General features: G+C 30.8%; 1 protein-coding gene across 1 annotated transcript in view; it reads right to left on the bottom strand.

Annotated features, from left to right (window-relative positions):
* Nucleotides 1-15537, bottom strand: part of LOC111623240 (protein lin-9 homolog) — a 44598-nt gene extending 29061 nt beyond the window's left edge. Inside the window, exons 1-6 of the mRNA XM_023365734.1 lie at nt 15480-15537; nt 7661-7696; nt 7046-7092; nt 6600-6707; nt 3679-3809; nt 3462-3587 (exon numbers count right to left, since the gene is read on the bottom strand). Coding sequence (XP_023221502.1) covers nt 3462-3587; nt 3679-3809; nt 6600-6707; nt 7046-7092; nt 7661-7696; nt 15480-15498 — 467 coding nt within the window. The 5' untranslated portion in view covers nt 15499-15537. The remainder of the gene's footprint in view (nt 1-3461; nt 3588-3678; nt 3810-6599; nt 6708-7045; nt 7093-7660; nt 7697-15479) is intronic.
* Between the last annotated feature and the right edge of the window lie 4564 nt (nt 15538-20101).

Genomic DNA, 20101 nt, shown 5'->3' with positions numbered 1-20101 from the left:
AGAATCGCCGATGTGGGACTACCCATCGGTACGCCTCTTCCCTGCAAATACAACGTTCTCAAACTCAAAAAACGATGTATAACACACTAGGTGTGCAAGTTCTAGTATTTGATTGTGATGATGTGTCGCATTTTCAACATTGGCAAATAAAAAATCTCTTAATGCGCAGAAGCAAGGAGACAATTTTATCGATGGATACATCGACTTAAAGTCCAAGACTGTCATATATTCGTCGTCCATTAGAGAAATGTTTTTGAGATCTATTAGTTGTAGAGAGTTGTTAATCGAGAGTGGATGTTGCTGAGCCTTAGATTGGAAGAATTTGACCAATTGTTTTTTGATTAAGAAAGTTGGAGAGTTACATTTCTCTATTACAGGGCGTATTTGGTATCCCGGGTTTGTGTGTTTTGGCAAAAGCAAATATTCTCGGTGCTCTTGGCGCACAGACGGTGGAGTTTTGCATATGTAAGAGTCGTGCTAAAGGATGGACGTGAACCTTTTAACCCTTTGCTGCAGGGTTTCTAAAAAATGGACAGGTGCTAGCTGACATTCAGTGCTTGCAATATATTCACGTAACTTCTCGTTGTAGGTCGATTGTTTTAGCAATACCACTCCCTTCGATTTATCGGCTTTCATTAGGACTATGTTGTTCTCTTGTAACCAATGTCTCGAATTTGAAGACATTGGTTTGAAGAAATTCGAGACATTGGTTACAACAGAACAACATAGTCCTAATGAAAGCCGATAAATCGAAGGGAGTGGTATTGCTAAAACAATTGACCTACAACAAGAAGTTAGCTAACTAGCTTAAATGTATTAGGTAATTTTATAAACATTAGAATTTTCCCTACTCCCAGGCAACAGTATGAAATTATTTATTTGATAAATATATACAAGTTATTGTAAAATTTATAATATTTTGGTAGAAAACAGTTTAATGAAAAAAAAAAAATAAATTGAAAAAACTAGTAAATATTACTTATTTTAAATAGTCCTTTTTTTAATATCTAAAAAGTTAGCATAATTTTTGTAAAAATTTTATATTTGAAACTTTTTAAAAAACATTTATTATTTATTAATAATAATTTACTATATTTTTATTTTATCTATAATTCTGAAATTAGGGCTATATATTGTATATACATGATATTTTACAAAAGAATTTCTAAAGTCTTATGTTTAATTATGATCACTAATATTTATCATTATGCTTGATAATTATCATTACATATGAAAAAATTCAAAAATTAACAATTCGTGAATGTCTTAGGATAAAGTTTAGCTTTGTAGAACAAGATTTTTTTTTACTACTTTTTATTCAAGACTTGAAAATAATATATATCATATACAAATAATTCACAATAAAATGCCTTCTAGATCATTTATAATTCAATGATAAAAAGTTACGTAATATAATTTTATTCTTAAAATTGCATTGTATGTACAAATAATTCAATGAATCAATAAAGAAATTATTGAAAAAAAATAATTATCTTTTAAAATAAAATTACCTATTATATTAATGTCAAATCTACAAAAAGTTAGAAAGTAAAAATTCTCTATGTATGTAAGTAATAAATGCAATGAAAATACATTTTGAAATATGTTAATCTATATTAATACTGTGAGAACTGCATTTACAGGAAACTTTTATTAAAAAATCATTATAAATTATTATAACATTTTTGTTGTTTGAAATAAGATAATTTCAAAACAATTTTTGAGCAACTCAGTGATTAAAATGTTTTCCACAGACTTAGTTCCTTGTTTAAAGTGACACCTCATATGCGTCACTCAGAAATAATGAGTGAAACTCGATCATTGGGTCCAAAATACTAAACTCTGAATAGAGTCATGGGAAAAACCCAGGAGAGACCCCCTTATAAACAGGAGGGGACAATGACGACAGCAGATTTTTCCCATCAGCGAGTGTGAACTTTTATGTGCGGGTGTGTGTGCGTCCCACCTTCGCCGCTTCTTAACCCTTTCTTAGCACCTGAACTCAACTCAATCCTGAACCTCTTTGGATGTGCCTAAGGACAAACCTACATCAAGGACCTACTCAAACTCCAGGTAATTGTTGTCGTGCAAAAGTTTTGTAAGCTCTCTCTCCTGATATGATAAGCTTCCCCCTTGATAGTTACTTGAGTTAGTGAGAAAGCTAGCTCCTCATTCTTAAATCCTGTAAATAGCCTCTCTGAATAAATGGGTATTTGTTAAATGAATAGCCTTTTGGAGTGCACTTCTTCCGGATATCTCCCTATGTCTCCATTCCAACCCTAAGCTTCCACAGACACAACTGCTTGTGTGTACCTGTGAATGTAACGGTTTCTGTGTCTACCCAGAAGACACAGTGGTGTCAGTCCTGACGAATTTGTCATTGCAGTCTTTGCCGACGCCATGTTGACTCTTTGGTCCCATGGTGCCAAAGCATAGGGGGCCCCTTCGGCATTGTCACAATACATATTATACTAACAACATATTAACAGACTACATCCTTTGTGATTGCTTATACCAACATCAAAATTATAAATAATGACCCTTCCATATGATTTAACTTGCCTTTCATCTAATTTCCAAAATCTTAACCTTAATATTAATAAAACAGATTTTATAAATTTAGCTTTAATCAGACCCACATCTAACTTCACTTTCAAAATATGTAGTCAAAATCTTGCAGTTGTTAACTTCATTAATAACCTAGGCATGTTAAATTAACTTTCAAAATATCACATTGACAAAATTATGAAGGGGTAGGCTATATGTAGATGGATATTTTGGTAAAATTGTCAGCTCATGTCTTCTAAACTTACTTTTCACTCCAATTTTCACTGACATCCAGAATGTCATTAACTATTACCTCCCTATATGATACACACACTAATACTCTCATAAATAAAATTATTACAGAAATATATTAAATATACATATTTTTGAATAAACTTGCAAATATCTTTCACTGACTCCCTAGCGATTGCTCTCATTTGCTCTGGTCTCCCAGATATAAATAATAGAGCTATTTACTTTGATAGAATTTTAATTAAAAATTTTATAATGGTCTTATTCCACTAGACTATTTTAGCCTTTGAACAATATTAATACTTATAATTCCTCATTTTTTTTCCTCGCTCTCATTTTTGGCCTAACATATTTCATAGAATATTCTTTTAAAGGTTTTTAAATTCTGTAAAAAAATGTTGAAAATTTATTATTCTTGATGTTTGTAAATTTAACAACAATGTATATAAGTCTGATATATTATATAGAAAGATCTAACATACAGCAATCCAGTTATATAATATATTATATAATTTCTTTGTAGTTTTATTGTTTTTTTCCATATGTTATTTTCAAATTTTAATAGGGCTTCTATTGTTACTATAAGGGGTGTGTTTTTTGCCCATTGGGCATCACCTTATCATCTTATGTAAACAATAAAGAATAGTAAAGAATAATCTCACCGTCTTGGCTTTCCCATAAGTCTGCGAATCTTGCACCATTCTACACGAGTGAGTTTATATGATTTTAACTGAGGAAAGGATTCTCTCAAACAAATACAGAATTCATTATCGCCCAAAAATAATGGTCTAAAGACAAATGTGTATAATTACAAATAAAATATAGTTAAGCTTTGAGTTGCAATTAGATAGTTTTAATTAAAAATTTAGAGAAACTTACTGATCAATATTTGAATAGAACCATTCATGGCAGACCCATTTGTGAGCTTTTGGAAGTTTAAGTAAATTTCTTAATCTTAATCCAATCCTATGAGCAGCTCTTTTATCTGGAACAACTGCTGATGAAACTGACTGTAAAATTTAATCATATTCCAATTAAATTAATTTTATTTCAGTTATTTATTCCTATTAATTTTATAACCCTATAATTTAAATAAACATTTCATTTAATAAATTTTTTATTTCATCTAAGAAAGTTTGTTAAGTTGATTGAATTATGTTATTCAAATTATTTAAAAATTACATCTTTTATGACAATTTAAAGCACTAAATCAAGAAAATGTAGAAAGATTGTAATTTTTACTATAAATTTGTTTTTGAGTTGTTAAAGAATTTACTAGTTGAATTCTGACTTATTTAAATATTGTAATGTAAACAATTTATCAGTAATTAAAATTGTTTTAAAAACTAATACAGTACCCCCAGCCCGCGGGCCAGCTACGGCCCGCGAAAAGTTTCTATCCGGCCCGCGAGATGTTTAGAAGAAATTATAAATAAATATTTTCCGATGTAATTCGTCTAGTTTAAATTGAATATTATTTTCTGAAGTGTTGCGGCAGCAATGACAGGAAAAAATAAGGGAGTCATTTCCTTATTCAAACAAAAAATGGGAGAACAGAATTTTTCTAAATTATTTATATCTCATTGCATCATCCATCAAGAAAATCTATGTGCAAAAGCTATGCAATTAGAAAATGTAATGTCTGTCGTATCCAACTACATAGTGCTGTTTTTATTGTGTTTAAAGTCACTTAGATTTTACAAATAGGTGAGCCGTTCATAGCCCGGCACATGCATTTGTAAAATCTAAGTGACTCATACAACATGGAATTCATATAAAACGGAATAATCAACGGTGTTATAGGAGAGGTCGATTGTAGTAATTAATTTCTTTTTATTTATTTATTTCATATTTGCAGACTAAAAATTTACAGGTCACAAGGTGTCAATTAATTACTATGGCCCGCGGAAAAACGTAAAATTTATTCTGGCCCATGTTATAAAAAAGGTTGCCCACCCTTGCAGTAGAGCATTGTTTATCTAAATCAATTGGGGACTGAGGTTGTTCGGATAACTTATGTTTCAGATAACCGATCATGTATGAAAAAATATATTAACCTATCCAGTGTTGAAATTTTTCTCTGTTGTGTATGTCACTTCGCGTTGAATTTTCGTCGATGTTAAGCCTAACGTAAACTTTTTAAAATAATAATCATGGCTATTGTATCGTTAAAAATTATTTCTTTATTTTTTACAAACAAAATAAATATATTGAAAAATATAAAAACAAAAAAATTATACTTTAGAAGTTAATTTAGTGTCAAAAACGTTTGATTCAGCACAACACACAGTCCTCAGAAAAACACCACACAAAAGTGCCAGTGCTGCCAGCTAAAACATACACAAACATAAAAAATATTGGAGTAGCCCAAGATATAGCCAAAGATTACAGTGCCACAGCACTAGCAAAAATTTAAATTTGCCAACTGGAATTCTTTCGGATAACTGACGTTTCAGATAAACAACGCTCTACTGTAATAGATTTATCATATGGATTAATGACTTACTTTTCTGAAATTAATTAAGATTAAAAAAATAAAATTGAACTAAACTGTATATATTCATTCATGATACACTTAATGCATTATGCATATTTTTCATGCATTTTGAAACAAGTGAAACAGCAACGATATATGTAATCCTAAATAAGCCTAGCATATGCGTGTAATTTTTCAAAAGACCAAAAACTGTCAAATGAAATATTATTATAAAAGTTTTCTATATCACAGTCTCCTTCTGAATGTATTGATGTTATCACAAATTTACAATTTATGAGACCTTTCATTCAAGCTCATTCTGTCCTACAGTGGGCTGTCAGATGATGAAAGATGGGGCTTAACAAATCTGGAAGAGACCATCCCCAAAAATTTTCTAGGGTGTTTTGGCATGTTGAATTCAATTCCAGGACCCCAGAGTAGTAGGCTGTCATCTGGTCTTCAAATAAGTAATGTAATTCAAACACTGTAAGACTGGAATAAAGTATGCCAGAAAAAATGCAAACCAATGAAAACCTTATAAATGAAATTCCAATATACTGGAATTTTATTTATAAGGTTATCAGTTTGTGTTTTTCTAAGTAATGTAAGATATTCAAAAACAACACTGTAAATTATATGAAATGATATTAAGATAATATAAAATTTCTAATGTTAAACTGAGTTAAAAGCATTTTAGAAACTTTAAATTCATTAGGAAAACAGTTTTGAAAGTTTATTAAAATGATCTCTTGAAAGCACTTTTTGTTTTTCTGTATTCACAAGAATTTGGTTCTGTGCATTAATTATCAATAATCATAGATAGATTCACTTAAAAATGTTATTGTACAAGTAAAAATTTCTTAAAAGTTTATCGGATACAGTTTTGATATTAATAAATTAATTGTTATATGTTATTTTAAAGCATTATTATTAACATATTTAAATGTTAATTTAATAGTTTGATATTACATTTTGCACTGAATTTATATTTTTTGAATCAGCAAATTATTTTCCATTCCCATTTTGCTATCTACATATCAAAAATTTTTCATCAGTTAGACATTTTCTAACAAGCATTTAACTAGTTTTGAAAAAATTTAAATTGATGTTATTGAAAAAAAATTATTCTGATTAACTGGTTTGTTGAAATAATGAGTAAAGTATTGATAAGATATTAAATTTTCTTAACCATAATATTTTCTTAAATTATACATATGTATGTAATATATATATTGAATCATTATTATTATTTTCTAAATGAAATTTTTAACAATGAAAAGTAATATAGTATATAAAATAAGTTAAAAAATAATTAAATACTGACTGGAGATGTTACTCTAGGTGTTTTTCTTGGTGAAGAACGAGAAAAACTATATGAAGTGTCTTCATCTTCATTAAAAATGAGCCTATTTCTTTTTCTTGTTCTAGGTGGCTAATTCAAGAAAAAAAAGGAGAAATTATTAAATAGAATTTCTTAGACTTTAATAGAATATTGTATACAATTTATAAAATCATTATATATAAAATTATTCTACATAAGAAATATAAAATCAAAATGTCAATTATTTTATAACACATTAGATACTATCAGCTTTAAAAATACTGTAAAAATTTACATTAATCTTCACTATTTAAAATATTTCATACTAAAATATTTTTCATCCTCAGAAATAATACATTCAAAGTTCCTATATATGTTAACTAATGAGATTTAATTCAGTATTTTAAGTAGATGTTTTAGAGGTTAGAAAAATTCATTTTATAACTCACATTTCCTCTACGATTTGGTGAAACAGCTAAACGATTTGCCCGACCAGCTAAAATATTAAAAACATATAATTACTTAAATAAAAAAGAGTACATTTTTAATAATTAAAAAAATTTATCTGAAAAATTGTAGTTACTAGTAAATAGAAAGTTATTACTATTACAAAACATGTTTGCATATATTATGGAATCAACTTTTATTAAACTAAAATTTTCATTACAGTAATATTCAGTAAACTGAAATATTTTTACATTATGAAGCATAGTAAACTGATATGGATTGAAAATAAATTCACAATACCAGTGTTCATTACAACAACATTTTACTGTATCTTGTAGCAGCTCATTTTGCATAAATGTAGGTAAACATTAAGGATTGTAAAAAATTATAGAAATTAAATAAAATCTCCAATTTTTTACAGTCTAAAGAAAACTTAACTAGTAAGTGTATATAATGTACTGGTACATAATAAGTAATGATTTATTCATTATTAAGTAAGTGTAATGTTAATTTGCTTAATTTTGATATAAAAAATTTTTTTTTAAATATGTGAATTGTAATCAAGTCATAATAATTCTTTTTTATTTCAAAATAAAACTAATATATCTACAGCTTACCATCTTTCATGCTAAGAAGAGCAGCAGCTGATTCACCTGTAAAAGAAATTAATATGAATATTTTCAGAAAAAATTTTTTTCATAAATTTTTAAATCTTAAAGGAGAATTAAAACAATACAAAATTTTCTAATGAGCCATCTTGTACATTATTAATTATAATTAATCAAAAACTATTTTTTACCAATTTCAAACATATTCTAATTTGTAAAAACATAAATATATATTATATATGATGATCTATTTAAAAATGAATTTACTATTGTAAATTAAAAATTATTTTTTATTTGTTTTCATGTACATTTCAAGATATGTAAGACTACTCATGAGCTTGTACGGTACACATAATTACCAGTATGTATCAAGAAGGGTACACAATAGACCTTTTAGGTTGAAGTGCACTTAGCCTACTGGCACCCCACTTGTACAAATACAATTAATAATAAAAATTCTGACATAATATATACTATAGTCTACATAAAATTAAGTATCAATATATTTAATAGAATGTCATGAAAAAATCTTTGTATTTGCTACTTTTGTTTTCTTTTAGTTCCTGATATTTAAAATTATCATTTATAATATAAAGTTTTAAGTTTTAAATAACACATTTTTTCATACTTTACAATTCATATATAGTATACTACTTTAAAGTTTAATCTTGCAAACTATGAATTTTAATATTATTTCTTCAAAATACAGTATATAATTAAATCGGCACTGCACTACACCGGGATAGAATAATCAAAAAACAACGTACAATGAACCTGTAATGATGCTCTTTTTCAATCAAATTTGAATGGCGTTCGCTTGGACATGTTACCTGAGGAAGAACTTAAAGTTTGAAAGCGCTAGTAATACTTCGTTTACAGAGAAGCACACCGGAAACAGATACAGTATATATTTTTTATTTGCTTTGTATATACAGTAGTGGCCAAAAGTAAAGCTACCCTTGACATATTTAAAAAAAATGCAACCTCTAGTTTGTTTACCACCTACTACATTATTATTGTGATAGTTAATAAAAAAGAGCACAAAAAAAGAATCAAAATACTCAATTGAATCAAACAGGTTTTATTTTAAATCTGACTTACAAAAGAAAAGTAATAACCCTTTCATTGTAATAATATTCTATGTATGTTTAATAATGTATATTTGTATTAAATATCTTTAAAAAAGGATTAAAGGCACATAGTTTCGGAACTATACATGATAAAATTAATCTGTAAAAAACATTTATAAGCCCAATGTGTCTAGTTTCTTTCTCATTATTTCAAAAATTAATTATTATATTCTTCTTACCCCTTATTGTTTACTTATTTTTTCCTGAAACTTCAAAATGGTTGTTTTCTTTTCAGAACTGTTATTGACCCATGATTTCTCTAGAAGAGAAAGTAAACTATATTCTTTGGTTGGCTGAGCTTAAATTTGTCACCTCTGTCCAAAGAAGGGTCCAAGAGCATGCCTAACCACCTACCTCCTCCCAAATTACTTAGTAATTAATTAGTCTTCATAGCTGAGAAAGGAATCTGGCTCTTTGTTTGATATTACATGTAGGAATGTTCATTTTTATTACCCATTATTTGTATCAATAAAAGTCGACACCCCCTATAACACTGTTGATTATTCTGTTTTATATGAATTTCATGTTGTACGAGTCACTTAGATTTAACAAATACGTGAGCCATTCACAGTCTGGCACATGTATTTGTAAAATCTAAGTGACTCATACAACATGAAATTCATATAAAACAGAATAATCAACAGTGTTATAGGGGAGTCTACTGTATATAAAATCAATATTTATATGCATTGTATACTTTATTCAATTTTTTCTTGCTAGATTTTAAAACAATATTACCTTACATCATTGTTATTTTGTATCACTTTTTATGCTAATGAATCAACCTGTTTCATATTGAAATGATGCAAAAATAGTTAATCTTGGCAGACATTTTTTGTTTATTTAGTTTATGATAATGCATTCTATTCAACTTACTTTTGTCTTTGAAACAGTATTTATTATAATACATAATGATTTTTCATTTATTTTATTTGTATTATTTTACACAAATATAAGCAAATTTTTTAAAATTAGAAATTACAGTTCGTTACTTTTATTTAAATAAATAAAACTAGATACAGTTGTTTTTTGTCCGAACACAAACTAAGAATTGAGTCACTGCACTAGCAAGTCAATAATGTTTTAGGTGGCCATTTACAATGTACACTTACTGTTACCATGGCAGTGACATTGCTGCTGGCATAAAAAAGAATTTTAAAAAATTGCTTGTGCTATTTGGATATTGTCATATTTTATTATAAAATTCACTAAATATAGTAAAACATAAATGTTTCAAACATATTTTATTTATTTATTTTTTAAACTGTATATGGTTGTGTAAATGTCTAAGCAATCATCTTGGACTACTTGAGATAAATCACAAATTTACAGAAAATTTTGTTTTATGTGAAACATGTTGACACACAATCTTTGCATATATAAAAAATATATTAAAGCTGAAATATTTTTAATAATAATAATTTGCTTTGATATTTAAATACTTATCATATAAATAAGCAACTATCCACAAACCTGCAATTAATTCTCTTTTAAACAAACATTTTCACTTGTTTTTAATGGTCATCACCAAGTTTCGATATAAATGGAATGTTTGTAAAAGAATATAAATTCCAAAAATTAAAAAAGCTTTGCATGTCATGAAGATATGCGCATGCTCAATGTTGCATTTAAAAAATTAGTCTTCCAACTGGATTCCAATTTTAAAAATACGAAGTTTATATAAAATATAAAAACACACTTGACGAAGATCTACTTTACGTCAAAGCACGCCCTCCACACAGCTGCTAATAAGTCCATTTCTTTAAAATTAATCGTTGTTCCTCTCCTAAATGCTTTAAATATCTCCAGTTGTTCCGAGATATTTCACATTGGCCATGTCCTCATACTGTTGCAATAATCGGGCATTGTCAAAGTCACCCTTGGACATCATTATCCATGATGAAAGAAGCCAATGTGGTAGAGGAAAGACCTTTCTGAATGGTGTACTTATGCTCCATGATCCTCATTTTTAGACCTTGAGTTGTAGCACTAATATATTCACCAGGATGGTTCACCCTATGATCATAAATAGGATAGTATAGACCCCTGGGACACTACAGTCGATCCCCCCTATAACATGGGTTCCTGTAGTTCGGATTCCTATATCACGGTGAAAAAGTTGCGACAGTATTCGTACAAACATACTAAAAAAAAACTCCTATAATTCAGTAAAACATCATCGCTGACTCGTGTCACGACAGGATTGCACAAACCGTTGAGTTTAAACGAGCATTGGAACTACCAAAAACCATTTATTATTTAACGTCCATAAAAATTATATTTATATTAATGATGTCTCTAAAGTTCAATGAATTTTTCGCAAAAAAAATAATTTATCGGGAAGCAAGCGAGCGCCATTCAATGACAATCTCCACGATGAAAACAAGCTTAAGCAACGGCGTAGTTGAATGGTGCACACTCGGTAAGTAATCCTACAATTTTTTGTTTATAGCATAGTTTACATGGATTATTCCCAAAAAATTATATGTATTTTGGAAATGTTGAGTCAAATTAGTCTAGAATCGATTAATTTTATGGAAGAAACTTTTCAAACAGCCGTAGTCTGTAAACTGCATATGTGCCGGGCTGTGATTGGCTGGACTCCTAGAAGCTGGATTCATAAAAAGAGGAACGTATCTACTGTGTTATGGGGGGGTCGACTGTATTTCAATCCAATCGGTCCTTATCATTTCTAATACAAGAGAAAACCATCGGAGATCTCCTGTAAGCAACCCTATTACTTGTAAAGCGGGATATTTCTTTGTAGATGCTTGTAAGAATCTTATTGTAAGTAATGGGTAAAAAGGACCCGTCTCTCGATAACGGTGTTTCCACTGGTTGTTCCTGGCATGCAAACCAGAGGCGTGCAGGGTATCCATGCTGCCTGCTACTCTTGAAATGTACTCCAGTTCCTTTTTCTATCCTCTGCCATCGAACAATGAGTGTAAGCCCTTCTTACCAAGGCCTTAAAAGCGGAGATCTTATAATCAAAAAGATCCTGTGATTTTGCATGGATGAAGAGCGGAGCATATGAGGTCTTACGGAACATTTTTGTTCTCAACCGGTCATGTTGTAATGCAATGTCTATGTGAAGAAAGTGTACACTGGTGCAGCTTTGTTGTTCCACCTGCAATGAAAGGCCATAAGTGTTATCATTGAAAGTCTTGATGAACGCAGACAAATTCAGTATTTTTCCTCCGAATAATCAAGACATCATCCACATATCTTGCACACAACATAATGTTATTGCTAACACCAGGTAAGATATACTGCTGTAGGTGCCTGACCACCAATTCACAAAGCCTTCCCAAGATGGGACTACCTATGAGTACCCCTCTTCTTTGGAGGAAAGTATTGCCTTCAAATACAAAAAAAAAAAAATAAGGCTGAATGAAATATAAGATGTGCTAACTCCAAGATGTTGGAAATATGTCTGGAAGAGTTGCTGATGCTATGAATGAGGAAGTTCTGCAATTCACAAAAACATAGCTCTATACGAATGGAAGGGAACATGGACTCAAAGTCACATATTGTGACTTTGAGTCCACTTTGAGTTTGTGGATAATTTCTTATTTATTTAATTGTATACTAGTAATATCGTGGTGATTGTACTTATCACAAATTTAACATATTCTCCTCACATAATAACACAGTATTTTATCTAATTATATAAACACAAATATTCTGTTTAACATTGAATTAAATAATCAAAATTGCCTACTTATCTATCAAAGTATGTTTAAATTAAATAAAAATGAATGGCTATAATTCATTTCTAAACAGAACTTGAATCCACAAGTTGTGTAATAATTATTTAAAAAGCAATAAATAATGTAAGCTACAGTTGTTCAACTTCAGTTAAACTTTTATCCACCAAACAATTGATAGAACAATCTTGCACTAAATTAAACTAAACCATTTCTAAAGAATATAGACATCAGAGTCAAAATTCAAATTACTCCAACAATCCTTTTACAGATTTTCTAATCTTGTTCTGCATCCTCTTCTTTATATAATATTCTTTCTACAACTGTCTAAACATCATTCAATTCTAATAACTTGATCAAAGATCTTAGTCACCAATATAAATATTAGTTTTTATAACTATTCTTTATTATAATTTAATGAAAATAGTCATATAAGTTACTGTAGCTTTAAACAAAAATTCCTAATGTTGAGAAATCACAAATGGTTTTAATGCAGCAATTTCTATCTTTACAAATATGATTCTGATCTACAATTTTTTCTGCAAATATTTTCTCATGGAATATACACAGTAATTATTATTATTTTGTATAAAATAAAAATTTGACAGAAAAAAAATCATTAACTCTACTTCTTCTCAATTAATGGATATATTTAGAGATAACCATATATTCTAATTTGTATGGGCAGTCCTAAATTTTTCATGTTTTTAACTCACAAATGTAGAATAAAATTTCAAACAGAACCATTATAGTTCTTCTAATGCAATATAACCAATTTATAGGCCAATATATAAATAATTTAAAAAAAATAATCTAGGTTTACCATTTTCACTCACTCTTTTAAAAACTATTGCAGTTTACATGATAAACAATACAGTCATTCTAGATTTGGTATATGATAAGAATTCAAATGCATAATCTTCTGAACCAAATCAATTCAATTTTTCACCAAAATATCATAGAACTTAATAAAAATTAGATTTCATAAATTAATGTTGCATAACTAATGACACAGAAATTAAAACTAAAATAATGTATACTTTCACTTGTTACACTCAAGTTTCATCAGATTGTTTAAACTTACATAACCCTAAATTTCAGCATGGACCTATATCAGGGATGGGCAACCCTTGGCAGGTATGCCAACAACATTTTTCTGGGAACCAACCTGAGGCTTACCTTAAAAAATAAATATCCAACATCTTTGCTGAGTTGTATATTTTAACTTAATAGAATACAATTTTATTGAGTAGAGCAATACTAAATAAAAATGCAGTAAAGAAACAAACTGTTTCAAGATCAACTACTTTAATAATATAATTCCATGTTTCTATTTTACTCAATACACTAACATTTATTAGTTTATTGTTTCATTATTTCCTGAGAATAGTAAACATGAAATCACTTAACAATTTTTGAATATATTGATGGTAATGTTCTATGCAGGGCTGGTCTGAGAAATAGTGGGGCCCAGTGCAAGGTTGTCTTACTGGGCCTTTTAATAAAAAAATAACAGTTTCAAACAACAAAATATTTTAACAGTAAACATACCATCCATTAAATAGATTAGGAAAGTTAGTTAACTTAGCGAATAACAAAATGATCAATTTTTAAATTTTGCAAGAATTGGATCATGCAGAATCACAGGACCTTGTGTGGTCGCACCATTCGCACTGCCCACCAGCCAGCCTGGTTCTATGTAATAAAAAGTATATGAATAGTGTTCAAGGCCTGAGAAAATTTGAGAACCACTGGTCTAGCTGCTAAACCAAATAATAACATGTTATCAAAGATTTTAGTTGGCAGTGAGAAAATTGATAATTGAAATTTGCATCAGAGATTTTGCCAGTGTTGCCACCTTTTCAAAATTGCTGTCCCTGACAGCAATTTAAAACTAGGATGTTATACTGAAGCATGCGCAATGTCATTTTGCAGCCAAGAACTGAACAATGCGCATGCCAGTTTTAGACCAGTTTGGGACTTGTATTGGAACAAACTTAATAAATGCAAAATACTTGCAAATATTTTTCATAAATTTATTTTGTATCATCATAATTTCCCAATTTCCACAAAAACCAGACAAATTAATATTTAATCCAGATCATGAATTTAAAAACCAGCTTGTCCAGGTGAAAACTGGCCTGGTGGCAACACTAGATTTTGCACACTTAAAAAGGTTGACCACCCCTATCTACATAATGATAAAAATCATCACATAAACCAAAAACAAAGATTTGACCAGTGAAAAGCTTTCACCGAAAGGGGGAAAACATTTATTTAATCTAAAAATATTAACAAAAATATTTTAGGAAAAACTGTATTTCCATACACAAGAGATAGGACAAATACAGCAGTGTATTCCACAAAATTCTTAACTAACATTTTAAAAAACTTTTATAGTATAAGAAGCATTTTCTTTATTTTGGTTTTTATTTTTAATGATTACCACAGAGATATGACTGTGTCAGTACATTTACATTTAGTCTACATTGACACAGCAGTGCAGTTCTCTCATACACTGAAATAAACTGGCACACGTAACAGCATGCTCTTATAAGCAAAGCATCAAAGGCATGCGTTTCAAAAAACGCAAAAACAAGCGACTTTCATCATAACAGTACGCTCTTTATTTACGCGGAAATACGCTATTTATTTAGTATTTACATTTCAAATTTGAATGCAAACTGGTACGTTATTTACTCATATTAAAGTTGATTCACATCTGATTACTTTTAGTAATAATTAACCATATTCTTTACATAACAATATGTAAACTTTCATATTAAACCCTTAGCAAATGATTTAAGGTAATTCGTATACCAATAACTTCTTACATTCAATGATTTAAGGTAAATTTAATCAATTTGACTAAAATCATTTCTCTCTTTTAAATCATGTATGTAAATTATTCGAATTTATGAACATAAAACGGACTTTCAATAATTAAACAAACTATGGAAGTAAGTTTGTTATTAAAAGCTATTTCCTTACTTTCAAGAGAGTCCGCCATGTCGAAGATGGAGTTATAGCGCCACCAAAATAATTCTATTACGTCATTGGAAAATATATGATTGAAAATATGTTTTTTAAGACGTTATTTTTAATTTGATTTATAATAAATGTTTTAAAATAATATTACATTTTAAATGTTTTATGAAAGAAAATTTTACTGTATAAATGCATAAAAAAAGAACTAAAGTGTATAAACTATTGTTTGTTTAACACAACATTTAGACGATGCCTTCCGGGAGGTCTTTTTTGGTCTCTGGTCCTTATTTGGGCGTTACAGACGTGGAGTAAACCCGAAAAACTCCACGTAGCCAGCACGTCTTGGCCAGTCGCGAACCCACGACCGAACGCCCAGTGTTCAGGGAACGGAGCCACTTCGCCACTGGCGGGTCCCGAGTGGATAAAATTCCTGAACACTGATAAATCTTTTTTTTTTTTAACTTTTTTCGCCTTGTGGGCACTAAGAGGGCCTCTTTTAGCAAGCCCATTATGAGTTCGGCCAGGTCCACAATGGTGAGAGACGGAGCCCGACATATCCAGACGGACCACTCATCGAAAAATTCCTGGGGATTTTTCGACTCGACCGAATTCGATTCCGGGTCCCCCAGAGCAGCAAGCTGCCACCTTGACCGCTCGGGCATCCGACCACCTCTGTGGGAGACCTGAAATAGATCCGGACGAGTCGAAAAACTCCAAGAATTCTTCGGGAAGTGGTCTACCTGATATGTCGGATCCCGTCTTCTTAACCCTGCCGCCCCATTCTGGGCCTCGCCTAACCCATAATGGGCTTGCTAAAAAATTATTTTGGGGTCCACAGGAAGGAAAGAGTTTTAAAAAAACCAACATCTCCTCACAGTCAGATCAAAACGGCCAGATGGCGGGAAATTTGGCGAAATGGCCAGCCTGTTTCCTACAGGTCAATGCTGCAGCCTTTCTTAAACTCTATCAGCTGTGCGTAATATCTTTAATTGCATCGTATGGGCATGTTTGGCGTTCGAAAACCTCCAAACATGTACATTGAAACTTCTGAACACAGCGAGCTTCTAGGAACATTTTTATAGACTACTGGGGTAACAGCTATAAAGCACTCTGGTGGCATTATCTAGTACGCAATCAGACCATAATTGTAATCATTTACACACATATTTAGCAGTGGCAGAACTACAGTGATGCAAATTGGTTCGGCCAAATCAGGACCCGAAGCCAACAGGGGCTCGAACGTATCAAAAAAGGTTTACGACTCCTCACCGCATCCTCCATGATCAAAATAATCGCTTTGATCATAATGGTTAAGTTGATTCTTTTCTTCAGTCAAGGCTAAAGACGTTTTTGAGAATACAAGTTCCGTCCTTTGCGGCAGGGGTTGGGTTAGGGAGGGCCAGAATTAGAATTTTGAACAACGACTTCAAGTTATTCCCTTTCTATATCTAAGACATAGCTATATGCCGAGTTTTGTAGTAATTGGACAATACCTAAGTGCTTAACGTTTTTGTCAATAAGTGTAGAAAAGACGATGAAGCATTCAAGTAGAACGACAATAAATTTTACAATAACAACAACTGAAGAATAAGTATTTATTTTTATTTTCAAACTACTATAATATCATCACCAAAAACAACTACCGTATATCTGCGCAGATAAGACAATAGTTGAATCATAAAAAAGGCCCCCAAAAGGCTGTCTTATAGGACAGATACAAATAAAAAAAAATTAGATTAAAATTTATATAAATTAATATCTTTATAAAAAAAAAACAGAGAAACCGTAATTATTTACTAGTAGAGAGTAGGGTATATCCAGTGGTGATATTCAGCGGGTTCGCACAGGTTCGGCCGAACCCGTTGTTAACATTTTCAAAGTTTTCCGAACCCGTTGTTAAACGCACGTAACATTTCTCAGTGATTTTGTTTCTTTTAAAAAATATATTAAAATATACGTATTATACTCTGTACACTACTAAACAAGACCCTTATACCCTGTTCGCCTAGNCGCTATTTTTGGGGCAATAAAAATTTACAAATATATATCTGTGTTCGTTAATAAAGATTTCAGTACAGCATATATATTCAGTGCTAATATTTTTATGATGTAAAATTGATAAATTATTATGAGGGGTGATGTTAGACACCGAAGGATATTCCAATGTACCAGTTAAACAAGTACATGAGGTAGGTAAACATGCAGGTTTATTTTTTATGCAGTAGGGCTCTTGTTGTAATATAAAGTCAAATTTATTTATTACAGATGTTAAGAGTGAGGTAGCCGCAATACTTCTATCTGTATTATATTGCAGGAAACGTATGTTATTAATATGTCGTTCCATAGTCTGTTCGCTGAATTAAATTATTTTTTATTCTTGTATATAATTTGCAAGAGCTATCTCTGGCGTTATGTCCGCTAACAGGAGAACCTTCATGTTTACAGTTACAGCAGATGGCAGGTTTATCTTTGTTAGTACAATCTCTAAAAGAATGATTACTTGAGCAGTGGCTGCATGTGGGGACTTCTTGACTGCATGAGGATGATAAGAGTCCGAACCGACAGCAGTGGAAACATTGAAGTACTGAAAAGAAGTCGGAAATGCGACATTTAGACCATTGAACTGAGATTTTATCAAATTTCAAAAGAGCACCAAACGGCAGACGCGTTTTCTGATAATTTATTTTTCTGCAAAAAATTCATTGAACTTTGGAAACATCATTAATAGAAATAATTTTTGTGGCCGTTGAATAGGAAATGTATAAAATTACAATACTGTATTAGACTTACAGTACTTAATTTATATACTGTACAGATGATAGTAAACTCAACTTACCCACCTAAACTCTCGGTAGCATGCAAGTATTTTGGCTGCTCATCCACTATTGGTCCAGATTCGACCAATCCTGTCATGACACGAGTCGGCAATGAAATTTTACCGCATTTTACGAGTCTCTTTTAGCGTCTTTATACGAATACAGTTGCAATTTTTTTGCCGCGAAATACGAATCCACATTATATGAACCCGCGTTATGGGGGGGTCGACTGTAATTCATTATTCAAAAAGTAACCAAAGTCGTCTGATAATTGTAATATATGTAAAAATTAAAAAAAACTTTTTAGAAAAGATAGCAAACTTGGCAACCCACAAAGTACAGCAAAGTCTACAGTCAGCATTTTGTAGGTGGACAGAAAATTGATCACCCTGACACTCTCATTTTTTCGAACATGCTACAAGAAATGGGGTTGTGGAAATGTTGATAGGTTTTCAAGGCAGGCAAGAAGAAAAGGTAGAGAGTGTGGTTAAACAGCACCGAAACCATCTGTGATCACCAAACATGCCATTGGAACACAAATTGATGTAGGGAAACCACTTTATAGTACGGATAATATTGCAGTCTTATTTTGTGAAAAGTGTAATGATGTGGGTACCCAAACTAATATTTATTGTAAAAAGCTGTTACCTAAACCTATTAACCAAATAGTATATAACCAACAACTTCAGTTATGACAGTTGAACCTCGATTGATGTTTGGATCTGTATTCTTGTCCATGGAAATCTCTATTAGTTTGGAAACGTGTCCACATTTGAACAGTTTCTTTCCTTTCTTTAAATTACTTTTCCTCAGGGTTTCGGTAGATATTGTGTCAAAACCACACTGCCTTCTAAGAAACATTACTCGTTCGCTCTGAAAAGGAGAAGCACATGCCATCTATGTAGCCCTGATTCTGTTACCCAGTGTCGCCGCTACAGGCGCCTTGATCTAGTTTAACCATTTCTTCCACTAGCTCTATATGATAAAATTTACTTTTTACTTAAAGTAATAATTTTTACATTTTGTAAAAATTATTAATTTAAGCAATTTTTGGATAGAATCGATTAATTGGATTCTAGGCAAAAAATGCCTTTAGACCAGGGGTCGCCAAACTTTTTTAACCGTCGACCCCCAATCACTTTCCAAAGCCTCACATTGACCTCCACCGTAAATTTTTATTACAAGTGTATATGTATGAGCGAAAAAAAAGTGGGTTGTGGTCTCTGTCTAAGCAAAAAAAAAAAAAAAAGGTTGAGACCCCTTAGCCGCATCGACCCCCCAATGATGTTGCATCGACCCCTGGGGGTCCATATCGACCACTTTGGCGAACCCTGCTTTAGACTATTATTCCACAGAAAGATTCGAAAAATTCTATCCATAGAAATCAGAAAAACTATCATCAATAAATAATTTAATTAAGTTATATTATTATAGTTAAAAACTATAGACCAATTTTTATAAAAATCTGATTTTTTAATTTTTAAATGAAAGATTATTAGATTTATGACCTAAGAATTACTGTATAGCTAAAAATATTATTAAACTGGAAAAAGTTAAAGAATAAATTTATATAGATAGATAGAAGATGATCTGCTTTAGTTCATTTTCACAGAAAAGCATAATGCCTCACAGAAAAGCAAACTTAGGGCGTCGTACTCGTAGCGCCATCTGTTGGACATAAAAGCCTTAACCTAGATTATATCTTTTAATTTATATGAATGTTTAACGGAATAATATACAGCCTATGTCCACCCTGAAGTTCCATTCTAAATATTGGTGAAAGAATTTTTGAAATCGGATGAGTAGTTT

Source organism: Centruroides sculpturatus, unplaced genomic scaffold, assembly GCF_000671375.1.
Source record: "Centruroides sculpturatus isolate CEXI.00-Female unplaced genomic scaffold, Cexi_2.0 scaffold262, whole genome shotgun sequence".
NCBI classification, from domain to species: Eukaryota; Metazoa; Arthropoda; class Arachnida; order Scorpiones; family Buthidae; genus Centruroides; species Centruroides sculpturatus.
The sequence above is the reverse complement of the archived record's forward strand: the minus strand, read 5'-3'. Positions and strand labels throughout refer to the sequence as shown.